At 43.0% G+C, this 21430-nt stretch overlaps 1 protein-coding gene across 1 annotated transcript in view; it reads right to left on the reverse strand.

Moving 5' to 3' along the window:
• Positions 1 to 21150, reverse strand: part of tyro3 (TYRO3 protein tyrosine kinase) — a 40794-nt gene extending 19644 nt beyond the window's left edge. Inside the window, exons 1-2 of the mRNA XM_030126945.1 lie at positions 20802 to 21150; positions 15085 to 15268 (exon numbers count right to left, since the gene is read on the reverse strand). Of these exons, the coding sequence (XP_029982805.1) occupies positions 15085 to 15268; positions 20802 to 20865 (248 nt within the window). The 5' untranslated portion in view covers positions 20866 to 21150. The remainder of the gene's footprint in view (positions 1 to 15084; positions 15269 to 20801) is intronic.
• Between the last annotated feature and the right edge of the window lie 280 nt (positions 21151 to 21430).

Raw genomic sequence — 21430 nt, forward strand, 5'->3', positions numbered from 1 at the left:
GAACACCGATTTGGCTGAAATTTGACTCAGACATCTGTCTCCCCGGCCTACACCTATTTGTCAAAAGAAATTGAAATTTTGCACTATAGCGCCCCCTACAAATGTACATTTACAAAAATGAAATCAGTTTGGACATACGAGCACCAATTTGGCTCAAATTTGACTCAGACATCTGTCTCCCCGGCCTACACCTATTTGTCAAAAGAAACTGAAATTTTGCACTACAGCGCCCCCTACAAAAATTTTTAATATTTTTTAATTAAAATTTCTTCAGTTCGGACATACGAACACCGATTTGGCTCAAATTTGACTCAGACGTCTATCTCCCAGGCCTACACCCATTTATTAAAAGAAATTTAAATTTCGCACTATAGCACCCCCTACAAATGTACATTTACAAAAATGAAATCAGTTCGGACATACGAGCACCAATTTGGCTCAAATTTGACTCAGACATCTCTCTCCCTGGCCTACACCTATTTGTCAAAAGAAACTGAAATTTTGCACTACAGCGCCCCCTACAAAAATTTTAAATATTTTTTATTAAAATTTCTTCAGTTCGGACATACGAACACCGATTTGGCTCAAATTTGACTCAGACGTCTATCTCCCAGGCCTACACCCATTTATCAGAAATATTTGAAATTCGGTGTCATAGCGCCCTCTACAATTTTACCTTTACGAAAATTACTTCACGTTAGACATACAAATACATATTTGGCTAAAATTTGAATCAGTTGTCAGTCTCCCAGGCCTACACCCATTTATCAAAAGAAATTGCCACTTCGCTCAGTAGCGCCCCCTACAAATTTACCTTCACGAAAATTGCATCAATTCGGACATACGAACACTGATTTAGCTCAAATTTGACTCAGTGGTACATTTCGCAAACCTACACCCATTCAATGGTAGAAATTTATTTTTAGCTGCATAGCGCCCCCTACAGATTTACTTATACAGAACTTTCTTTAGTTCGGACATACAAACAAAGATTTGCCTCAAATTTGAATCAGTTGTCGATCTCCCAGGCCTACACCCATTCATCAGAAGACATTGAAATTTGGTGCTAGAGTGCCACCTGCTGAACAATGGACATACTTCTACTGGACATGCCCGTGGCGAGGGCCTTTAGATGCCGCTTGCGGCTTTAATTTTTTTTAAATTTATTTTTCTTCTCCTGCTCTTTGAGCTCAAATTTGACCCCCTGAACATTTACGAAAACTCACCAAATTTTGCCTAAAATTCAGAAGTGCGAGAAATTGAATTTACATATAGGTTTCGTAGATGTCGGTAAAGAAATGTTGCGGCAGCGCCCCCTTGAAAAGTGGAAATGCACTGCGCCAATGGGAGCGTGTCCAACATAAAGTTTGTCGTAGAGCCACGAAAATCGGTACACAGATTCATCATGAGGAGACAAACAAAAAATATTATTATGGCCACGCCCCTAAACCAATCCTCAGTCGGCTATATTGGATTGAAATTTCCAAAATGCTGAGTCAGCGTTTTCGCTGACGTTGTATTTTAACTATCTCCTACTAAGCCGTTTGGCCGAATGACCTCAAAATCGGTGTACAGTATCTAGAGAAGTGGAGAATCAAAAGTTAGCCGAATTTTTTGAATCGGTGTCACCGTTTTTGTGCGACGAGGTTGCAAACTTTGCAAAGATTTTTTGAAAATTTACCATCATAAAAATTGCTTCAGCTTAGACATACAAACACCGATTTGGCTAAAACGTCTATCTCCCAGGCCTACACCCATTTATTAAAAGAAATTGAAATTTCGCACTATAGCGCCCCCTACAAATGTACATTTACAAAAATGACATCAGTTCGGACATACGAACACCGATTTGGCTCAAATTTGACTCAGACATCTGTCTCCCAGGCCTACACCTATTTGTCAAAAGAAACTGAAATTTTGCACTACAGTGCCCCCTAAAAAAATTTGTAATATTTTTTTATTAAAATTGCTTCAGTTCGGACATACGAACACCGATTTGGCTCAAATTTGACTCAGACGTCTATCTCCCAGGCCTACACCCATTTATCAGAAAAATTTGAAATTCGGTGCCATAGCGCCCCCTACAATTTTACCTTTACGAAAATTACTTCACGTTAGACATACGAATACCAATTTGGCTCAAATTTGAATCAGTTGTCAATCTCCCAGGCCTACACCCATTTACTAAAAGAAATTTAAATTTCGCACTATAGCGCCCCCTACAAATGTACATTTACAAAAATGACATCAGTTCGGACATACGACCACTGATTTGGCTCAAATTTGACTGAGACATCTGTCTCCCAGGCCTACACCTACTTGTCAAAAGAAACTGAAATTTCGCACTACAGCACCCCCTACAAGTTTTTTCTAAATTTTTTTATTAAAATTGCTTCAGTTCGGACATACAAACACCAATTTGGCTCAAACTTGACTCAGACACCTAGCTGTCAGGCCTACACCCATTTATCCGAAAAATTTGAAATTGTGACCTATAGCGCCCCCTACAATATTACTTTGACGAAAATTACTTCACTTCAGACATACGAACACCAATTTGGCTCAAATTTGAATCAGTTGTCAATCTCCCAGGCCTACACCCATTTCTCAAAAGAAAATGCCATTTCACACAATAGCACCCTCTACAAATTCACCTTCACGAAAATTGCATCAGTTCAGACATACGAACACCGATTTGGCTCAAATTTGGCTCAGTGGTACATCTCGCAGGCCTACACCCATTCAATGGAACAAATTGAATTTTGGCTCATAGCGCCCCCTACAGATTTATTTATACAAAATTTTGTTCAGTTTGGACATACGAACACTGATTTGTGTCAAATTTGAGTCAATTGTCAATGTCCCAAGCCTACACCCATTCATCAGAAGACACAAAATTTGGGGCTAGAGCGCCACCTGCTGAATGATGAGCATACTTCCACTGGACGTGCCTTTGGCGAGGGTCTTTAGATGCCGCTTGCGGCTTTAATTTTGAGTTGTTTTAACTGACGCGCAAGCAAGCTCCCATGAGCTGCTCTGCCCCGCCCCCCTCTAAACTACTGCTGCCTGCTAGCCGGCAGGTCCACCCCAAGAGGAAAGTTGTACCTAGCGGCCTGGAAAAACGGCAGGAGAATCACAGCAGAAGTGCTTGGTAAAACAAAAAAGGCAAGTCAAATTCAATTGTATGGAATCACTTTGGGTTTGATGAAGAAGACGAAGAGCAAAAATACATCACGTGCAAAAAGTGTTTCGTAGTTGTGTCCGTACCGACGGCTAACACAATAAACCTTTTTAACCATCTAAAGTTTAACCACCGCCACCTTTATCGTAATGTTATGGAAAACTAAAACGCATAAAAACAACTTCGTCCGCAGTGCAATCTTCAGTCTCCGAATCTCTTTATGCTGTAACTTCCATATTAACCTAACCCTAACCCGTATAACCCTGACATGCGTATTCTAGATGGCTGGTGTATACAGAAGGCCTGAACTGAAACCTCACGGCACGCCACTGAATTTACTGTTTCATACTACATTGAACATAATTGAATTTATAATTTGCTCTTTACGTGAGGTTTTTTTTTTTATTGCTACAGTTCTATGGCAAGTCTATAGCAGTTTAATTCCAGTGCACTATTTATTTACAAAAGGAAACATACTTGAATTTACAGTACACTTATTTGCATTCAAAGATTTTTTTGTTTCATACAAAAGTGATCATACTTTGTTTTAGTGGTTAAAAGCTTTATTTATGTTTAAAGAGTATATTTTACATTGCTTTGCAAGAAAAAAATAAACAACTTTAAGGTTAACAAATAATCGTTTTTAATAATCGTGATTTCAATTATTGCTAAAATAATCGTGATTATTTTTTTTTTATATAATCGAGCAGCCCTACTTGGACTGGTCACACATACAGAACCAGACTGTACTGGACCATCCAGGTCTTTATGGGTCTGGGACCAGGTCTGTCCGGGTCCGGGTCTGTCATGGTGAGGGGCTGTCTGGGACAGTCAGGGTCCAGGTCTGTCAGGGTCCAGGTCTGTATGGGTCCGGGTCTGTCATGGTCCGGGTCTGTCTGGGTCAGTCGGGGTCCGGGTCTATCCAGGTCCAGGTCTGTCTGGGTCCAGGACTGTCCAGGTCCAGGGACTGTCCTGGACCAGGTCTGTCTGGGTCCAAGTCTGTCTGGGTCCAGGTCCAGGTCTGTCTGGGTCCGGGTCTGTCCAGGTCCAGGGGCCTCATGCACAAAGACTTGTGTGGATTTCATACTGAAACCTGGCATACATTCAAATCCAGAAAAGTCCGTACGCACAAAAAAATCCAGATGGACAAAACTGTACGTACGCCCGAATCCAAGCACACTTCCTCTGTACATCCCCATCAGCGTGGAATTGAGCGCATATGTTGGAGTACCAAACTCCTCCCTCTCCATGCCCACATTTAAATATGCAAATCAGTATAAACAGGGTCTGCAGGTGGGATTCCCTCTGGGATTACCCTGTCTGCGTGATCAGTTGAGGACGTCAAGGTGGATGCGAAGCGGAGGCCAAAAAAGGCAAAAGCAGAAAAGAGGAAGAACTCAGCCCGTTTGAGCAGAGTCGCCGCTATTTTGAGTGACACTGGTCTCACAGGGGTGACTCGAATTATCCCTAAGGTAAATAGGGATCCAAATCCAGTCTGCAAATCCTTGCAGACTGGAACTTCATCTGCAAATGGTCAGTCCTGGTGCATCTATAGCCTGTCCGTCTATGGGAGTGGATCTCTCCTTCACTGTGGTTCTCCCCGAGGTTTCTCCCTTTTCCCACTGGGTTTGAGTTTTTCCTTGCCGAGAAGGAGGGTCTAAGGACGGGGGATGCCCTGGACATTACTCATTTTCTTGCTGTTTATTTGACTGTTGTTGTTTACATCCACCTGACTCTGTAAAGCCCTTTGAGATAACCTTGTTGTGATATTGGGCTATACAAATAAAATAAAATTGAATTGAATTGAATTAAATAAATATTTACCTCTGCCAAGGAGGTTATGTTTTTGCCAGCGTTGGTTTGTCTATCTATCTCTCCGTGTGCAAGATAACTCAAAAAGAACAAATGACTAAATTTTGGTGATCGGCCTTAGCAAAGTTCTGCGCTCTTCGTGTGCTTTTCTAGTTAGTATATGTGTAACTCACACATTAGTTCATTCTACGGGTCATACAACAGTCTGATCACAGCCAAACAAGATAAAGGTTCATGTGTAATCATGTCAGAATATCAAAGAGGAAATCCAAGACTGTGACTCATGTTAAATCATTCCATTTATTATTTCCCAAAAGACAATGAGACAGAAGATGGTCAGATGCAGTCCCAGCCTGTCACAGACTGTGGGATTCCTCCGATCCAACAGCCAGCTGCTGATGCCCGTCCTTGGCCATGTCCTCACCTGTGCTCACTAGAGTCACCAGAGGACATCGTGAGGACAATCAGCAGCGTCAATGAGCGCCTGGACCAACTTATAAATGTTCCCACAGACATTGACATTACATTACATGCATTTATCAACAAGTGAATTCCGTGTTGTGGTGGAAAAATTTACTTTTTATATTTTATACTCTTTATATTTTATACTGTTAGTACATCTTCTTTTAATGCTGAGTCATTATTCATTATGTGTGATGTTTACCACTCTGTAACACCCCCAACCCAGGAACGGAGTTCTTGCCTTGAGTTAAAACCCAAACACCTAAATGTCTGAATGTGTAGATAGAGGATGGCGCCTGCACTCCAGATTGGATCCAAGCAAGGTTAGAGTGGAGAGGTCATCATGACCTCTTCACGGAGCAGAGAAGGAGTAGTAGGGAGTGGTATGATGTACGTAAGGAATGACATCATAGTTTGAGGGGGTTGGATTTGGTTCTATATAATCTTTAGTTTTCTCTTGTTTAGGCAGACTTCACTTACAGAGTTTCTCTGTGATTGACTTCTCAATAAATGCATTTATTTATTTTAACTCTAACTTTCTCTCCTCTTTGTGTGTGGGTTATCAGTTGAACATTTCCATAACAAATTGGTGTTGTCGGCAGGATTCCATGTGTGCTGTCGGGCGGGGAACGGAGGTTGGTGGACTGATCATCCTATGGGCCAAAAAGCGGCTGTAGCCCCGTGGTAAAACGACACCGCAGACGGGGGACCGGCCCCGAGCCCCGCCCGTCTCACCACTGGAATCAGAACTGAGTTCAACGCCACACACGGTGAGAAAGTTACAGTTTGGGGTGTTGGGGCTTTTACTCTCTGTGTTCCAAACTCACGTCACTGGTGACCACTGTAACAGTGGTATACAATTCAGGTTTATATAGGGGGAAAAAGGAAAAAAAAAAAAAAAGGGAAAAAAAAGGATAAAATATACATATATATATATATATATATATATATATATATATATATAAACCTGAGTTGGGTTGCTATTGTATGCAAATGCAATAGAGTACAGGCGTTTTTGGGAGATTTTTTCGCCTTCAACCAAAAAGAAAATCGTATAGGGTTGCTATTGTATGCAAATGCAATAGAGTACAGGCGTTTTTGGGAGATTTTTTCGCCTTCAACCAAAAAGAAAATCGTATAAAGTTGCTAGTGTATGCAAATGCAATAGAGTACAGGCGTTTTTGGGAGATTTTTTCGCCTGCCTTCAACCAAAAAGAAAAATCGTATAAGGTTGCTACTGTATGTAAATACAGTAGAGTAAAGTTTATAACAAACTTGAAAGTGTTTTAGGTGATTTTTTCGCTGACAACTGAAAAGAAAAATCAGGGTTTTTTAGTATTTTGTTCGCCAAGGAACAAAAACCACTTAGAAGACGTTCTAAGTGTAAAAATGGGAAACCGGCCGGGGCACAGTGACGGGGGTGTGGACAGAGAGGCCCCTATTCCAAAACCCATGGGTAAAAAGAAAATATGGGGAAATTGTGCTTGAATGTGCTGATTATTGGGTAAACATGGGTATTTTTCCTAGAACGCCAACTTTGAGTGTGCAAAAACTGAATGAGTTAAAGGGAGGCAAAGAGAGAAAAAACAAGGTCAGGGAATTTAAACAATAGGAAACTTGTAACAAATGTTTTGAGATGTGGTGAATGAAGCAAAAACAAACTGAGGCATTTGTAACCGTAGATGACACCATCTAGCTGTGTTTTTTTCCCTTTTATGCCTAATTTGTTAGAATATTTAAACCACTTCTTTGTATTCATAACTTTATACTTCCCTTGTATTTTTGTGCAACGTCTGTGCTACGTCTGTAAGATCTGGTAAATTATGCTGCTGGTTATAAAAACAGATATAAAACAGATTATACAGATTAAACAGTTACATTTTCGATTGTCAAGGAGCTTGAGCTCCGCCACTTTACCATATACCATATGCCCCCCCCTTGTGTTTCTGTGCAGGCAGCGAAGTTGGTGTCCGGGTCTGGACGCCTGCCCACAAAGACGCTGCGAGAACCCGCCCCCCCCCCCCCCTCCCGGAACACTCAGCCGTAATTCCAGAACCGGCCAAACGTCAATGGGGCCCCCAGCAGGCCCCCCAGGTCTGCTGATCCCCGGCCTTCTCCACCACCGGAGCCAGACTCCACACAACCCGACTCCACCCCCGCTGCTGATGCTGCAGGCAGGGGGGAGGACTGACTTCTGGCACAGCTGCACAAATGCCCATGGTGGAAGTCAGCGGACCAGACGGTCCTGTTGTGGTGTTCAGGGCATGGACATTCGCTGAAACATCTACCTGATCCATCCGAGGGACTTTCTGCAATGAACACAGACCCACCGGGTCCGAACTCAGGCGGCTTCTGGCTGCACAGATGACCCCTAGCCTCTGCCGGACGTTTTTTCCCACCTGAGGCTTTCTGTCTGCATGGACAAACCTGAAACAGGCCTGATGAGACAGTGGAAGATTCCAGACGCAGGGCAGGGGTCACTTTCATCAGACACTCCGGACTGGTCCGCCCGACCCCCCCCGGGGAACAGCGTGGGCGGGGACCGGAGAACATTCGAGGCCCATCTACACCCGGAAAGGGGTGGTCCGACATGTGGAGGGGTGGGCCACCTCTGTGGCCAACCAGGACATGGGAAAAGGGACTGCCCACAGAGAAGGCGGGGCGGAGACAGCCACGTGGAGGGAACGGGGCAGGGGATTGGCTCGCGGCCCTGGAGGGCGGGTCTCCAGACACGGATTCCACACCCACTACAGCTTCTGCTGCACTGCCCAAGGGAGGAGGAGGTGACACACACACACATCAGACACACACACACACACACACGCTCAGCTGTGTACTGACTCCTATCAGAAGCTCCCTGTGGTTGATCTTACTATAAGCAGGTTTAAGTTATTGTTTTTAGTAGATAGTGGAGCTACATACTCTGTGATCAGACAAGTAGACTTAACACCTACACTAAAGTTGAGTGGAAAAACTATTATTTCTGTGTCGGCTGGTGGTAAACAGGACAGAGAGAGCTTTACTGTTCCTGTTACGGCTGGGGCCGTTGGCTGTTGTTTTTTTCTTTTCCTTGTCTCCGCCTTCCCATTTCGGCTGACTGGAAACACCGGACTTCAATCACTGGCCTATCAACACCTGACTTCAATCACCAGCCTATAAAAGCCTGAACTCCAACCACAATGAGGGAGACGGGGTTCATCGCTGCCGTTCGTGCAGTTCGCTTTTTGTTTAACTGATGTTAATCTCTTTTGTGTTAAGTGACTGTGGCCATGTACTTTTTTTTTTTTTTTGTAATAAATTTTCTGTCTTTTAGTTACAACCGACCTGCTCTCCATGCTTCTCCTTTGCGGTCTCCCGGACCATCTTTTTCTTTTTTTTTTTGTTTTTGTTATGTGTCAGTACCCTAGACCTCCTGGCACGTAACAGTTCCGTTGACATGTGTTTCACAAGAATGTACTTTCTAACATTCTTTTTTTACTCGCACCCGTCTGTCCCATTAATTTGTGTGGGCGGGATTTGATGTGCAAATTGGGGGTAAAACTTGAATCGGGTCCAGAGGGGTTAACGATAACTCAACGAAACACAGTCGCAGGCACAGATCTCCACTCACATTCTGTGTACGCACACACAATGGTTAGGTATGCTGCTGGGTTACCAGATTCTGTATACCACTGGAAAATCTGTTCCCCCCAAATTACAGAAAAATGGGTCGAGCTAAGTGACAGCAGACTTCAGTCTGGCGCTTATGTCTCACCCCCAAATGATTTATATTGTGCTTCTCATTTCAGTCCTGGAGGCCCTGACCCCACATATGAGGAAAAGTTTTTTCACACAGAGTCTGATAAGCTCACAACTGGTTACATGTTTTGGGATTCATATTTTTTTGTGCATTGTCTGTGTCACTGACTGATAACCAACATTCTTTTTACAGGCTTGGTGCTGCACCACGCATGTTGCTCTTTCCAAACCATGCCATGCAGATTGGAAAGACGTGGGCCCGTTTGTGGAAAAGGCCTTGCAGGTGTCAGATTTGTGTCCCACCTCTGACCCGGCCATCATGTTCACTCCCCGACTGGGGGTATACAGACAGAGCATGATATCAGTGTTTCACTGTCAGAAAACTGTACAGTTGTTAAATGATGAAGTGCTCAGCTCACCTGTATGTCTACATCTCCCACAGGCCTCTCACCCGTCTCCGTGCCACCCGAACTGGCTGATATCCCACCTGGTGTCTGGGCTACTGGTCCACATGATGTGGGTCTCGTCCGAAACTGTCCACCGGTCATCATTACCCCGCGATCTGATTACAGGCCATGTCAAAAACAGTCCAACTTCGAAGCTTATTTGAATGTGGGAATTATAGTTCCATGTCCTGATTCACCGGTCAGGACCCCAATTTTTCCTGTGAAAAAAAGTGCGAACCCCTCTTGACCCAGACACATGGAGGTTCATCCAAGACCTACAAGCGGTAAACAAAGCCGTGGTTCCACGCATACCCACGGTCCCAAATCCACACATGATTTTGTCACAAGTTCCGCCGTCTGCATCTCACTTTTCTGTTATTGACCTTTCAAACGCATGCACATCCGTGCCCGTGCATGCTGATAGCCAGTATTGGTTCGTGTTTCAGTTCAAAAACAAAATGTACACATGGATGCACATGTCTCAGGGGTATTGCGAGGCCCCAACCATTTACAATTCGATTTTGGCCGACTCGCTGTCCCACCTTGACCTCCCACCAGGTGTTGCTCCTTTACAGTATGTTGATGACCTTCTCCTTTGTTGTCCTTCTTCACAGGCTTGTGTCTTTTGTTTCACTTGAGGCAGCTGATGGACGACCTTGTCTGCCCAAACATTTCTTCCCTTGGTTTGCTAAGCTGACACATGGCGTAGATCATGTGTCTAAGGGAGGAATGTTAGATAAATGTTTCCTGTAAAACATGCAGACAGCTCTGTAGGGGCTAAGGCTTTGGTAACTGACATTTTGTTTTGTTTTTGTTGGGGGATCCCAAAGAGGATCTCATCAGACAATGGGTCCCACTTTGTGAACACAGCACTAACTGAGTTAGGGGAAATGCTAGGTTTTGACCTCAAAACACACTGTGCATACCATCCACAATCAGGGAGGGCTATTGAAAGGGAAAATAGCACCCTAAAATCAAAACTGGCTAAATGTTGTGAGGAAACAGGTCTTAACTGGGTCAAGGCCCTACCTCTGGTTCTCATGCAAATGAGAATGAGACGTAGGAGTCGAAGTGGGCTGAGTCCTTTTGAGATTATGTTTGGGAGACCCCATATACAGGTCTCCAGGCCCCCAACCAACCGGGTTGACATCATTGTTGGAGCATGACATGTTGTCTTAGTGTAGGAAACTCTCCTCTGAACTATCTCAAGTACAGGTACTGGTGAAATCAGCACTACCGGTTCCTGCAGAGGGGCTGCTTCATCCGCTGCAGCCGGGGGATTGGATCCTGGTTCGGGACTTCAGACGAAAGCACTGGAAACAGCGCAGGTGGCGAGGCCCTTTCCAGGTGCTCCTGATGACGCACACAGCGGTCAAGGTTGCTGAACGTGCCATGTGGATCCACGCGATCCACTGTAAGCGGTTTCTGGGAGAACCGCCAACTGCTGCAGCTGAGGACGGGCCAGAGCATCGATCGACAGCGTAGACTGAACGACTGGACACCGGAGCTGGACACAGCTGTATCACGCACCCACACTCACAAGACTCACTGGTTGAAACCTAGCGGTGGTAACGACCCCAGTGACGTCTCATATACACTTATCCTTTGCCTGGTCACTGGCGAGTGACTGAAGACCCCCTGCCCCACGCATACACTGATTCGACGACGATGGAGGTGATCAAAGGGTCAGCTGTCATCTGCATCACCCTCCTGTGCCTGTACATGTGGTACATGGACACATTCTATCAGGTATCTGATCCTTCACCACCGCATCACATTCCTGTTGTGCCCTGGTCTGTCGGAGGACAGCTAGGGTCAGAGGAGCTTCGGGGACGTCACAGACATGACCTCCACCTCATTGATCACCACGACTATAGCGATAACACATGGTGGCGAGTGACACGTGATCTGACACGACGTGTCACTAATCAATCGTGCTATGTGTGTAGTTTGATGCCACACAGCTCACATGAGGATACTCTGTTAGCTCCTTATCCTCTCTCGATCAATCACACACTATTGACAATGATAAAGTGGACAGTGGCCGTCTGTCACGGCGTACCCCTGGCTGGGGTTGAGACCCAACGTGACCTTCCTTCAGAAATCCAAGAAATTTCTCTAGAGACACTAATATTACTATGGTACAGAAAAATGTTGTTTTTCGGCTCAGAGATCTGTCTAATCTTTTTTTCATTCCACAGTTGTGCTTCCATTCCCCAGTCACAGAACACACACAGTATAATTTGGGACACACATCTGGGTGTAACATTACTCTCAAGGTAGCATGTGGGTTAGCAAATTGTGAAAACAGGGCTGATAAATTTACTTTTCTCCAGTTATAGTCCTTTACAATCTCACGGCATTACTAGGTACACCATCCCCACTGACACATTATGATGCTAAGACCTCATATTTTTATTTTATTTTATTTTATTTTATGTTATTTTATTTTATTTTTAATGTTACTACCACATATAACGCCACCGTAGCTCTAACTCCTTCTGATTATGGGTATGGCTGTCCTACAGATATGGTGTGGACGTGTGGTCAACACTCTTATTTGTATCTCCCAGCATGATGGGCAGGTACATGTCACCTCTCTTATTTGGTTCCAGCTATCTCCAAATTGACCATCAGCCCAGTTATGTCACCGCCTCACACCCGTGTAAAACGGGATCGGATTTCAGGTGGCCATAAGTTTGTAATCAGTATTATTCCCATGTACGGCCCTGATTGTTTAGCTTGGTACATAGAAGAACTTTCTGTGGAGCTAGAGAATCTCACTGCGTCTGTTGAACAGGGGTTTAATGACCAGTGAGATGAAAGCTCTCTGCACTGTCGCATTACAGAATAGGGCAGCTTTAGATCTCCTATTGGCTGAAAAGGGAGGTGTCTGTCATCTTATTGGCGACCAGTGTTGTACCTATGTACCTGATGTTTCCACAATCAGTTTGATCACCCTAGACGAGTCCTACATGAGGAAAACACTGCATACACTACAACAGGCTGGGATTTTTGGGGCTGGCTGCTGTCTGGGGGATGGAAGGCAATGTTGATGAAAATTATTGCTGTGATTTTTGGTGTGTTTGTATTACTCCTCGTATTATCCTGTTGCATCATTCCAATAATACGTTCAATGATTAGCAGTGTGATTGGTACTTTTAGTATGGTATAGCATGAAGTGATTGATGATTATGATTTTGATGACTTAGATGATCTTGATGATGATTTGATGGTGTATGAAGAAAGCAACGTGTAATCCTGTCAAATTAACAAAAATTGTGAAGCTGGAAATTACTGTTCTGACTGATGTCCAAAAGCAGATAGATCATGGGTGGATGTTTATAGTATTTTTTCCATAGTATTTTGCTATTTGTCCTCCAATGTCAAACCTGATCTAAAAAGAAAAAAGAAACAAAGTCTGGAAATTTGGCTACATATAATTTTTATCTGGAGAAATATGGCTTAATTAGGTTGTCTATGGGTTGATAATCATTTATAATCATTTATTGATACTCGTACGTAAATTTTATGTTTTTGCATGATTGATTCGGTTGAATAATCAAAAGGGAGGAAATGTGGTGGAAAAATTTACTTTTTATATTTTATACTCTTTATATTTTATACTGTTAGTACATCTTCTTTTAATGCTGAGTCATTATTCATTATGTGTGATGTTTACCACTCTGTAACACCCCCAACCCAGGAACGGAGTTCTTGCCTTGAGTTAAAACCCAAACACCTAAATGTCTGAATGTGTAGATAGAGGATGGTGCCTGCACTCCAGATTGGATCCAAGCAAGGTTAGAGTGGAGAGGTCATCATGACCTCTTCACGGAGCAGAGAAGGAGTAGTAGGGAGTGGTATGATGTACGTAAGGAATGACATCATAGTTTGAGGGGGTTGGATTTGGTTCTATATAATCTTTAGTTTTCTCTTGTTTAGGCAGACTTCACTTACAGAGTTTCTCTGTGATTGACTTCTCAATAAATGCATTTATTTATTTTAACTCTAACTTTCTCTCCTCCTCTTTGTGTGTGGGTTATCAGTTGAACATTTCCATAACAGTGTCCTTGTCTCTTCATATGGTTGAAATCACATCCTATTCAGTTGGCAAGATTGGCATTGATGGGTCCAGGGTCTGGTTCTGGTGGGGGGGGCTGTGCTGCTCTGACAGTAGGATGACGTGCCAGTGCGTTCATTGTTCATCTGTGTATCTCTGGTGTGCACATCAATCAGAGGAATGACCTTTGTCACATTATTAACAGTTTCCCAGTGTCACCTCTAAGTGTCGCCAATGGTTCAAAAGCACTAGAAACGTGCGTACACCAGCTCTGAAGTTGGCGTGGAGGACCGCACATTTCCACGGTCATGTCACTCTTTGTACATCTGAAAAGGAGCGTGGAAAAGGGCGTACGCCAGGTTTTTGTGTGTATGCAACCTTTGTACATGAGGCCCCAGGTCTCTGAAGTGGATTACGGAGCCGCCCCCCTTCGCTGGCCCTGCTGGTCCTGGATCAGGTTTAACCGTGCCCGTGTTTGTAAAAGGCTGCCGAGGATTATGGGAGATGAGGCCGGAGTGTTTAGAGGAGCTGAACTGGTCTGAAGGACACAGTCCAGGAGCTGAACTGGTCGGGAGGACACAGTCCAGGAACTGAACTGGTCTGGAGGACACAGTCCAGGAACTGAACTGGTCTGAACTGGTCTGAAGGACAGTCCAGGCTGTTGGATCAGATTTAGAGGCTGAGGGCAGACGGAGGCGCTGCCTTTGAAGCACATGCCCATATTTACAGTAGAACCACTGTTTAACCACAAACAGCAGCAGAAAGACCTGAGACCGACCTGGAACGGACTAATATTCATCTAGTGGACTCTGCAGGGTTCAGATTCAGGGTTCAGGTTCAGGGTCAACCCCAAACAATCATCTGGTTTCAGAACATCTAACACCATTTTCTAACACAAATCGGTTAAAAACACTGAGATCAAACCCAAAAACAACAGCTGGACCAGACCTGGACCAGTCCAGATCTGGACCAGACCTTGGCTCGTTCACTAAAATGGAGAACATGCCTCTAACATACGTGTAGAGACACACAAGGAACACGCAGAAAACACATGTTCTTGTGTCCATCCATGCCACTCTGTCCCCTGTCTGTTCTGAGTCTGTTCCGTGTGTGTGTTCTGTGTTTTTTGGGTTCAACCTGTGGAATGTCTCCCAGTGCTTGTGTGTGTGTGTGTGTGGTTCTACCTGTGGAACGTCTCCCAGTGCTTGTGTGTGTGTTTGTGTGTGTGTGTTCTGTGTGTGTGGTTCTACCTGGGGAACGTCTCCCAGTGTTCTCCATATGTGTGTGTCGGGTTCCATGTGTGGTTCTACCTGTGGAACGTCTCCCAGTGCTCTTCTCCGTGTGTGTGTGTGTTGGGTTCCGTGTTCCGTGTGTGGTTCTACCTGTGGAAGGTCTCCCAGTGCTCTTCTCCCAGGGTGAGGAACATCTGGTCCATGCTGTACAGCCTCTCTCCGTCCTTCATCCAGATGATCTCTGGTTCGCTGACCCCCTGGACGGCGCAGCCCAGACGGACGCCGTTGCCCTGGGAGACGGTCAGGTTGGACGGGTGTTTGGTGAAGTGGACGCCTGAGAACCGACAGGAACATGTGACACGCTAACGTCAGCCTGAGGCCCAACGGGAACATGTGACACGTTAACGTCAGCTGACGCTAACATTTACGGACCGATGGGGAACAGCAGGTGAAACTAGGGCTGCTCGATTATAGAAAAAAAAAAAAATCACGATTATTTTAGCAATAATTGAAATCACGATTATTAAAAACGATTATTTGTTAACCTTAAAGTTGTTTATTTTTTTCTTGCAAAGCAATGTAAAATATACTCTTTAAACATAAATAAAGCTTTTAACCACTAAAACAAAGTATTTTCACTTTTGTACGAAAATAAAAAATCTTTGAAATCAAATAAGTGTACTGTAAATTCAAGTATGTTTCCTTTTGTAAACAAATAGTGCACTGGAATTAAACTGCTATAGACTTGCCATAGAACTGTAGCAATAAAAAAAAAAAAAAAAAAAAACCTCACGTAAAGTGCAATTTATAAATTCAAGTATGTTCAATGTAGTATGAAACATAGTAAATTCAGTGGCGTGCTGTGAGGTTTCAGTTCAGGCCTTCTGTATACATCAGCCATCTACAGGGTGTCCCATAAGTCTCCATACATAGAAGACATAATACATGTGGTTCTAACATGTATTTCTTTATGTTTCTTCTTTATAGTTCTTCAGCAGTGGAAGACACGCATTGAAATGTGTTCCCGACAAAATGGCAGTCATATAGAGCATATTATATAAATAAAAATGGTTTATGTCAAGAAACGTTTATTTTTCCGATGTATGGAGACTTATGGGACACCCTGTAGAAAACGCACGTTAGGGTTATACGGGTTAGGTTAATACGTTAATAAGTTGCAGCGTAAAGAGATTCGGAGACTGAAGATTGCATTGCGGACGAAGTTGTTTTTATGCGTTTTAGTTTTTCATAAGATAAAGAATATGATAAAGGTGGCGGTGGTTAAACTTTAGATGGTTACAAAGGTTTGCTGTGTTACCGGTCGGTGCGGACACAACTACGAAACACTTTTTGCACGTGATGTGTTTTTGCTCTTCGTCTTCTTCATCAAACCCAAAGTGATTCCATATAATTGAATTTGACTTGCCTTTTTTGTTTACCAAGCACTTCTGCTGTGATCCTCTTGCCATTTTTCCAGACCGCTAGGTACAACTGTCCTCTTGGGGTGGACCTGCCGGTTAGCTGGCAGCAGTAGCTTAGAGGGGGGCGGGGCAGAGCAGCTCATGGGAGCTTGCTTGCGCGTGAATTAAAACAACTCAAAATTAATAATCGTTTTTTCTCGATTACATAATTTTTGTAATCGTTGCATGTAATAATCGAAATCGTAATTGAATTTCGATTAATTGCACAGCCCTTGGTGAAACCACACCCCTTCGCCAAAAATAAAAACAAACGATTAACGATCGGGTCGGTTTGGTACCGACGACCAGAACCAGAACTGTTTACACCATGTGAACCAGAACAGAGTCGCCATGGTAACAACACAGGCCACAGAGAAGAGGGGCAAGATGGGAAATGAAGTCAATGAATGCAACACAGTCCAGCTGTTCTAATGGAATGATCAATAAGTTTAAACTGATCAGGACTACAGAAAACTACAAAAAAAAACTACAGAAAATTACAAAAAACTACAAACAAATCTACAAAAACCAACTGAAAAATAAAGAAAACTACAAAAAAACCTCCAAAAAAAAACTATAGAAAACAACAAAAACTACAGAACACTACAAAAAAAACTACAAAAACTATAGGAAACTACAAAAAAATCTACAAAAACCTGAAGAAAACTACCAACAACTACAAAACATTACAAAAAATACAGAAAACTACAAACAACTACAAAAACCTAAAGAAAACTAGAAAACTACACACAACTATAGAAAACTACAAAAAACTAAAAAAAAACTACAGAAAAACTCCAAAAAACAAAAAAAAACTACAGAAAACTACAAAAAAAAAACTTAAAAAAAAAAAAAAAAAAACTACAGAAAACTACAAAACATAAAAAATACAGAAAATTAGGGCCACAGAGAAAAGGGGCATGATGGGAAATGAAGTCAACGAATGCAACACAGTCCAGCTGTTTGAGTGGAATGATGATCAATAAGTTTAATCTGATCAGGTTTAATCATCATCACCTTCATCATCATCATCATCCCACTGACTGCAAAAACAGCCAAACAGCATTCTGGGAAAAACAACAGGCTGAGTGATGATGTCATGGCCCAGCAACAGCCAATCACCAGAAAGTCACATGACCTCCCGCTAACAGTGACGCGGTCATCACTGCAGCAATGACATCATTACTTACTTACATTATCATCAGCTCCGCTGGCAATGATGTCATCGTTTGTACATGATGACATCATCATGATGAGGCAGAGAGGCTGATGTTCAAGGGGATGACCAATCAGGACAAAGTACAGTGGAGGAGAAGAGAGGAGGAGGAGAGAAGGAGGAGAAGGAAGAGGAGAGGAGGAGAAGGAGAGGAGGAGGAGAGAAGGAGGAGAAGGAAGAGGAGAGGAGGAAGAAGAGAGGAGGGGAGAGAGGAGGAGGAAGAGGAGAGGAGAGGAGAGGAGAGGAGAGGAGAGGAGAGGAGAGGAGAGGAGAGGAGAGGAGAGGAGAGGAGAGGAGAGGAGAGGAGAGGAGGAGTCAGGAGTCACTGAGGTGATGAGGACCTGGGGCCTCATGTATAAAGACTTGCGTGGATTTCATACTGAAACCTGGTGTACGCCCAAATCCAGAAAAGTCCGGACGCACAAAAAAAATCCAGATGAATAAAACTGAGCGTACGCCCGAATCCAAGTACACTTCCTTTATACATCTCAATCAGCGTGGAATTGAGCGCATATGTTGGAGACCTGACTCCTCCCTCTCCACGCCCACATTTAAATATGCAAATCAGTATAAACGGGGTCTGCAGGTGGGATTCCCTCTGGGATTCCCCTGTCTGTATGATCAGATGATGGCGTCAAGGTGGACGCGAAGCGGAGGCCAAAACAGGCGGAAGAAGAAAAGAGACGAACTGAGACTGAGCAGGAAGTCGACGATATTGTGGGTGACACTTTACTCACAGGGCTGACGCGGATCCCCCCCAAAGTAAATATATATTTAGTATTTGTGTAAGTTACACATTAGTTTATTCTACAGGTCATACACAGTCTGATCACAGCTAAACAAGACAAAGGTTCACGCGTAATCATGTCAGGATATCAAAGAGGAAATCAAAGACTTTGACTCATGTTTAATCACTCAAATTATTAATTTCCAACAATGAGACAGAAGACGGTCAGACGTTGTATCATCCTCCTGTCACAGAGGCTTCCTGTTGCCTCCCCGGCATTAGCCGGTCCTCGGGTCCACCACAGCCCACTGCTGATGCCCGTCTGGCCGGTGTCCACAACACCGGCATGGGTCTGTGCTGACCCGAGTCACATTAGGACATCATGAGGACAATCTGCGGAGTCAATGAGCGACTGGACCAACAAATAAATTTTCTCACAGACATGAACAGTACATTAAATGCATTTATCAACCAATGATTTTTGGGTCCTTGTCTCTTTTTATATATAGTTGTTGTTGCTTAATGTCTTCCCAGGCAGGATTGGCATTGATGGATACAGGGTCTAATTGGTTCTGGTTCTGGTGGTGGATGTGCTGCTCTGGCAGTAGGATGACATGCTGGTGTGTTCATTGTTCATCTGTGTATCTCTGATGTGCCCATCAATCAGAGGAATGACCTTTGTCACATTATTAACAGTTTCCCAGTGTCACCTCTAAGTGTCGCCAAAGGTTCCAAAGCACTAGAAACGTGCGTACGCCAGCTATGGACTTGGCGTGAGGGACTGCACATTTCCACGGTCATTTCAGTCTTTATACATCTTAACGTGAGTGTGGAAAAGGGCGTACGCCAGGTTTTTGTGCGTACGCACGCTTTATACATGAGGCCCCTGGTTCTTTGTTCTAAATGTTCACACATGTGACACAGTTGATTGTATTTTCTTTAAAACTCTTGAGACACTTTGAATTCTACTGAAATTCTACTGAAATTCTACTTAGTTCTACTTTCAACTCTACTTTACATTTGATGTTTTTCTATCATCGACTCCAAACAGATGTTAAAAAGTTCAAATCCTGAAAATATTTATGACATTTAGGTAGAAAATATATGAACGGATAAAGTTTTTATGACAGGTTTTTGAGTCCAGAGGGAATTGGATTCAACCTGGTCCTGGTCCAGGATCAGGTCTAGGTCTAGGTCCTGGTCCTGATTCCAGTCCTTGGAGCTGATAAACAGCCTGAGGTCAGAGGATTCTGGATCCATCAGACCCACATTCCCTCATGTTTCCCCGGTACTGACCCGCTGCCCTCTGCCCGCACCGAACCCAGGACCACCTGAACGGTTCTCCGTTTATTCGACAAACAGAACCGAACTGGACCTGACACCAACTGGAAACACTGAGTTCAGCTCAGAAAGAATAAACTGTACCTGAACTTTTATCCATTAATCGTGGGTTTTCTTACGGGTCAAACCGGGTGAATCCGAACTGTAGTGGAGAACCGAGTTAAGCCTAAAAAACTACAGAAAACTACAAAAACCTACAGGAAACTACAATAAATAAATAAATAAATACAAAAACCTAAAGAAAACTACCAACAACTCCAAACAAGTACTATTAAACTTTAAAAAAAACTACAGAAAACTACAAAAAATACAAAGAGCTATAGAAAACGACAAAAAACCTAAAAAAACAACAGAAAAATAGAGAAAACTACAAAAAAACCTACAAAACCCTACAAAAAACAACAAAAACTACAGAACACTACAAAAACTATACGAAACTGCAAAAAAAATCTACAAAAACCTAAGGAAAACAACAAAAAACTACAGAAAACTAGAAAACAAACTGCAAAACCTACAGAAAACTACAATAAAAATCTACAAAAACCTAAAGAAAACTACCAACAACTACAAATAACTACTATGAAACTACAAAAACTACAGAGAACTACAGAAAACTACCAACAACTACAAACAACTACTATGAAACTACGGAAAACTACAGAAATCTACAAAAAAACTACAGAAATCTACAAAAAAACTACAAAAAACAACAAAGAACTATAGAAAACGACAAAAAACTACAAAAAAAAAATCGAAAAAAACAAAACAAAAACAGAAAACTACAAAAAAAACTACAAAACCCTACAGAAAACAACAAAAACTAGAAAACACTAGAAAACAAAGGAAACTGCAAAAAAAAATCTGCAAAAACCTAAAGAAAACTACCAACAACTACAATGAAACTACAAACAACTACAGAAAACTACAAAAAATACAGAAAACTACAAACAACTACAGAAAACTACAAAAAATACAGAAAACTACAAACAACTACAGAAAACTTTAAAAAACAAACAAACAAACAAACAAAAACAGAAAACTACCAAAAAAAAAAAAACAGAAAAAAACTGTTTCCACCCACTTCAATCTCGGACCGGTTCAGTTGAAATCCGTTCAAACTCACCGCTTCCACATTCCGCGTCTTGAAACCGAAGAAAAACCAGAAAAACAAACAGGATCCGGTTCATCTTCCCGTCCAGACCCGGACCGGACCGGTTCGGCTTGGATCCTACCCGCTCACCGGACTCATTTCATCCAAACAAACAGAACCGGGGGGGGGGGGGGACCGGAGGGGACCAGGAGGAGACGGAGCGGACACGGACCGTCCGAGCCGGTCCACGAACATCCGGTCCGAAAGAAACCCGGACCAGGACCGTGGGTTTGGACCCGAACCGACCGACAGAAGATTCCAGAAGGTTCCGGAGTGAATGTCCGACACTGAGAGTTTGGCAGAGTTTGAAACAAAAGCGGAAAGTGTACGACAAAGAGGCACGAGAGACCAGAAGTACAACTCCTACAAAATAAAAGCACCACAGAACCAACCTGAAGAACAACTGGAGGCAGATTTCACCCTGATCATCTAAGAGTTAATTTGACTCTGGGAAAATGTTTTTTAGTTTTCATAACTACACTAAAAGAGAAGGAAAATGCTATTTTTGAATAAATGTGTTTTTGGCATAATGTCTTATTCATAAATACATTTATATTCTATTATTTATATTCTGTTAACTCTGAGCATTGGAAAAGAGGAGT

Source organism: Sphaeramia orbicularis, chromosome 22 (genome assembly GCF_902148855.1).
Source record: "Sphaeramia orbicularis chromosome 22, fSphaOr1.1, whole genome shotgun sequence".
In the NCBI taxonomy this organism is placed as follows: domain Eukaryota; kingdom Metazoa; phylum Chordata; class Actinopteri; order Kurtiformes; family Apogonidae; genus Sphaeramia; species Sphaeramia orbicularis.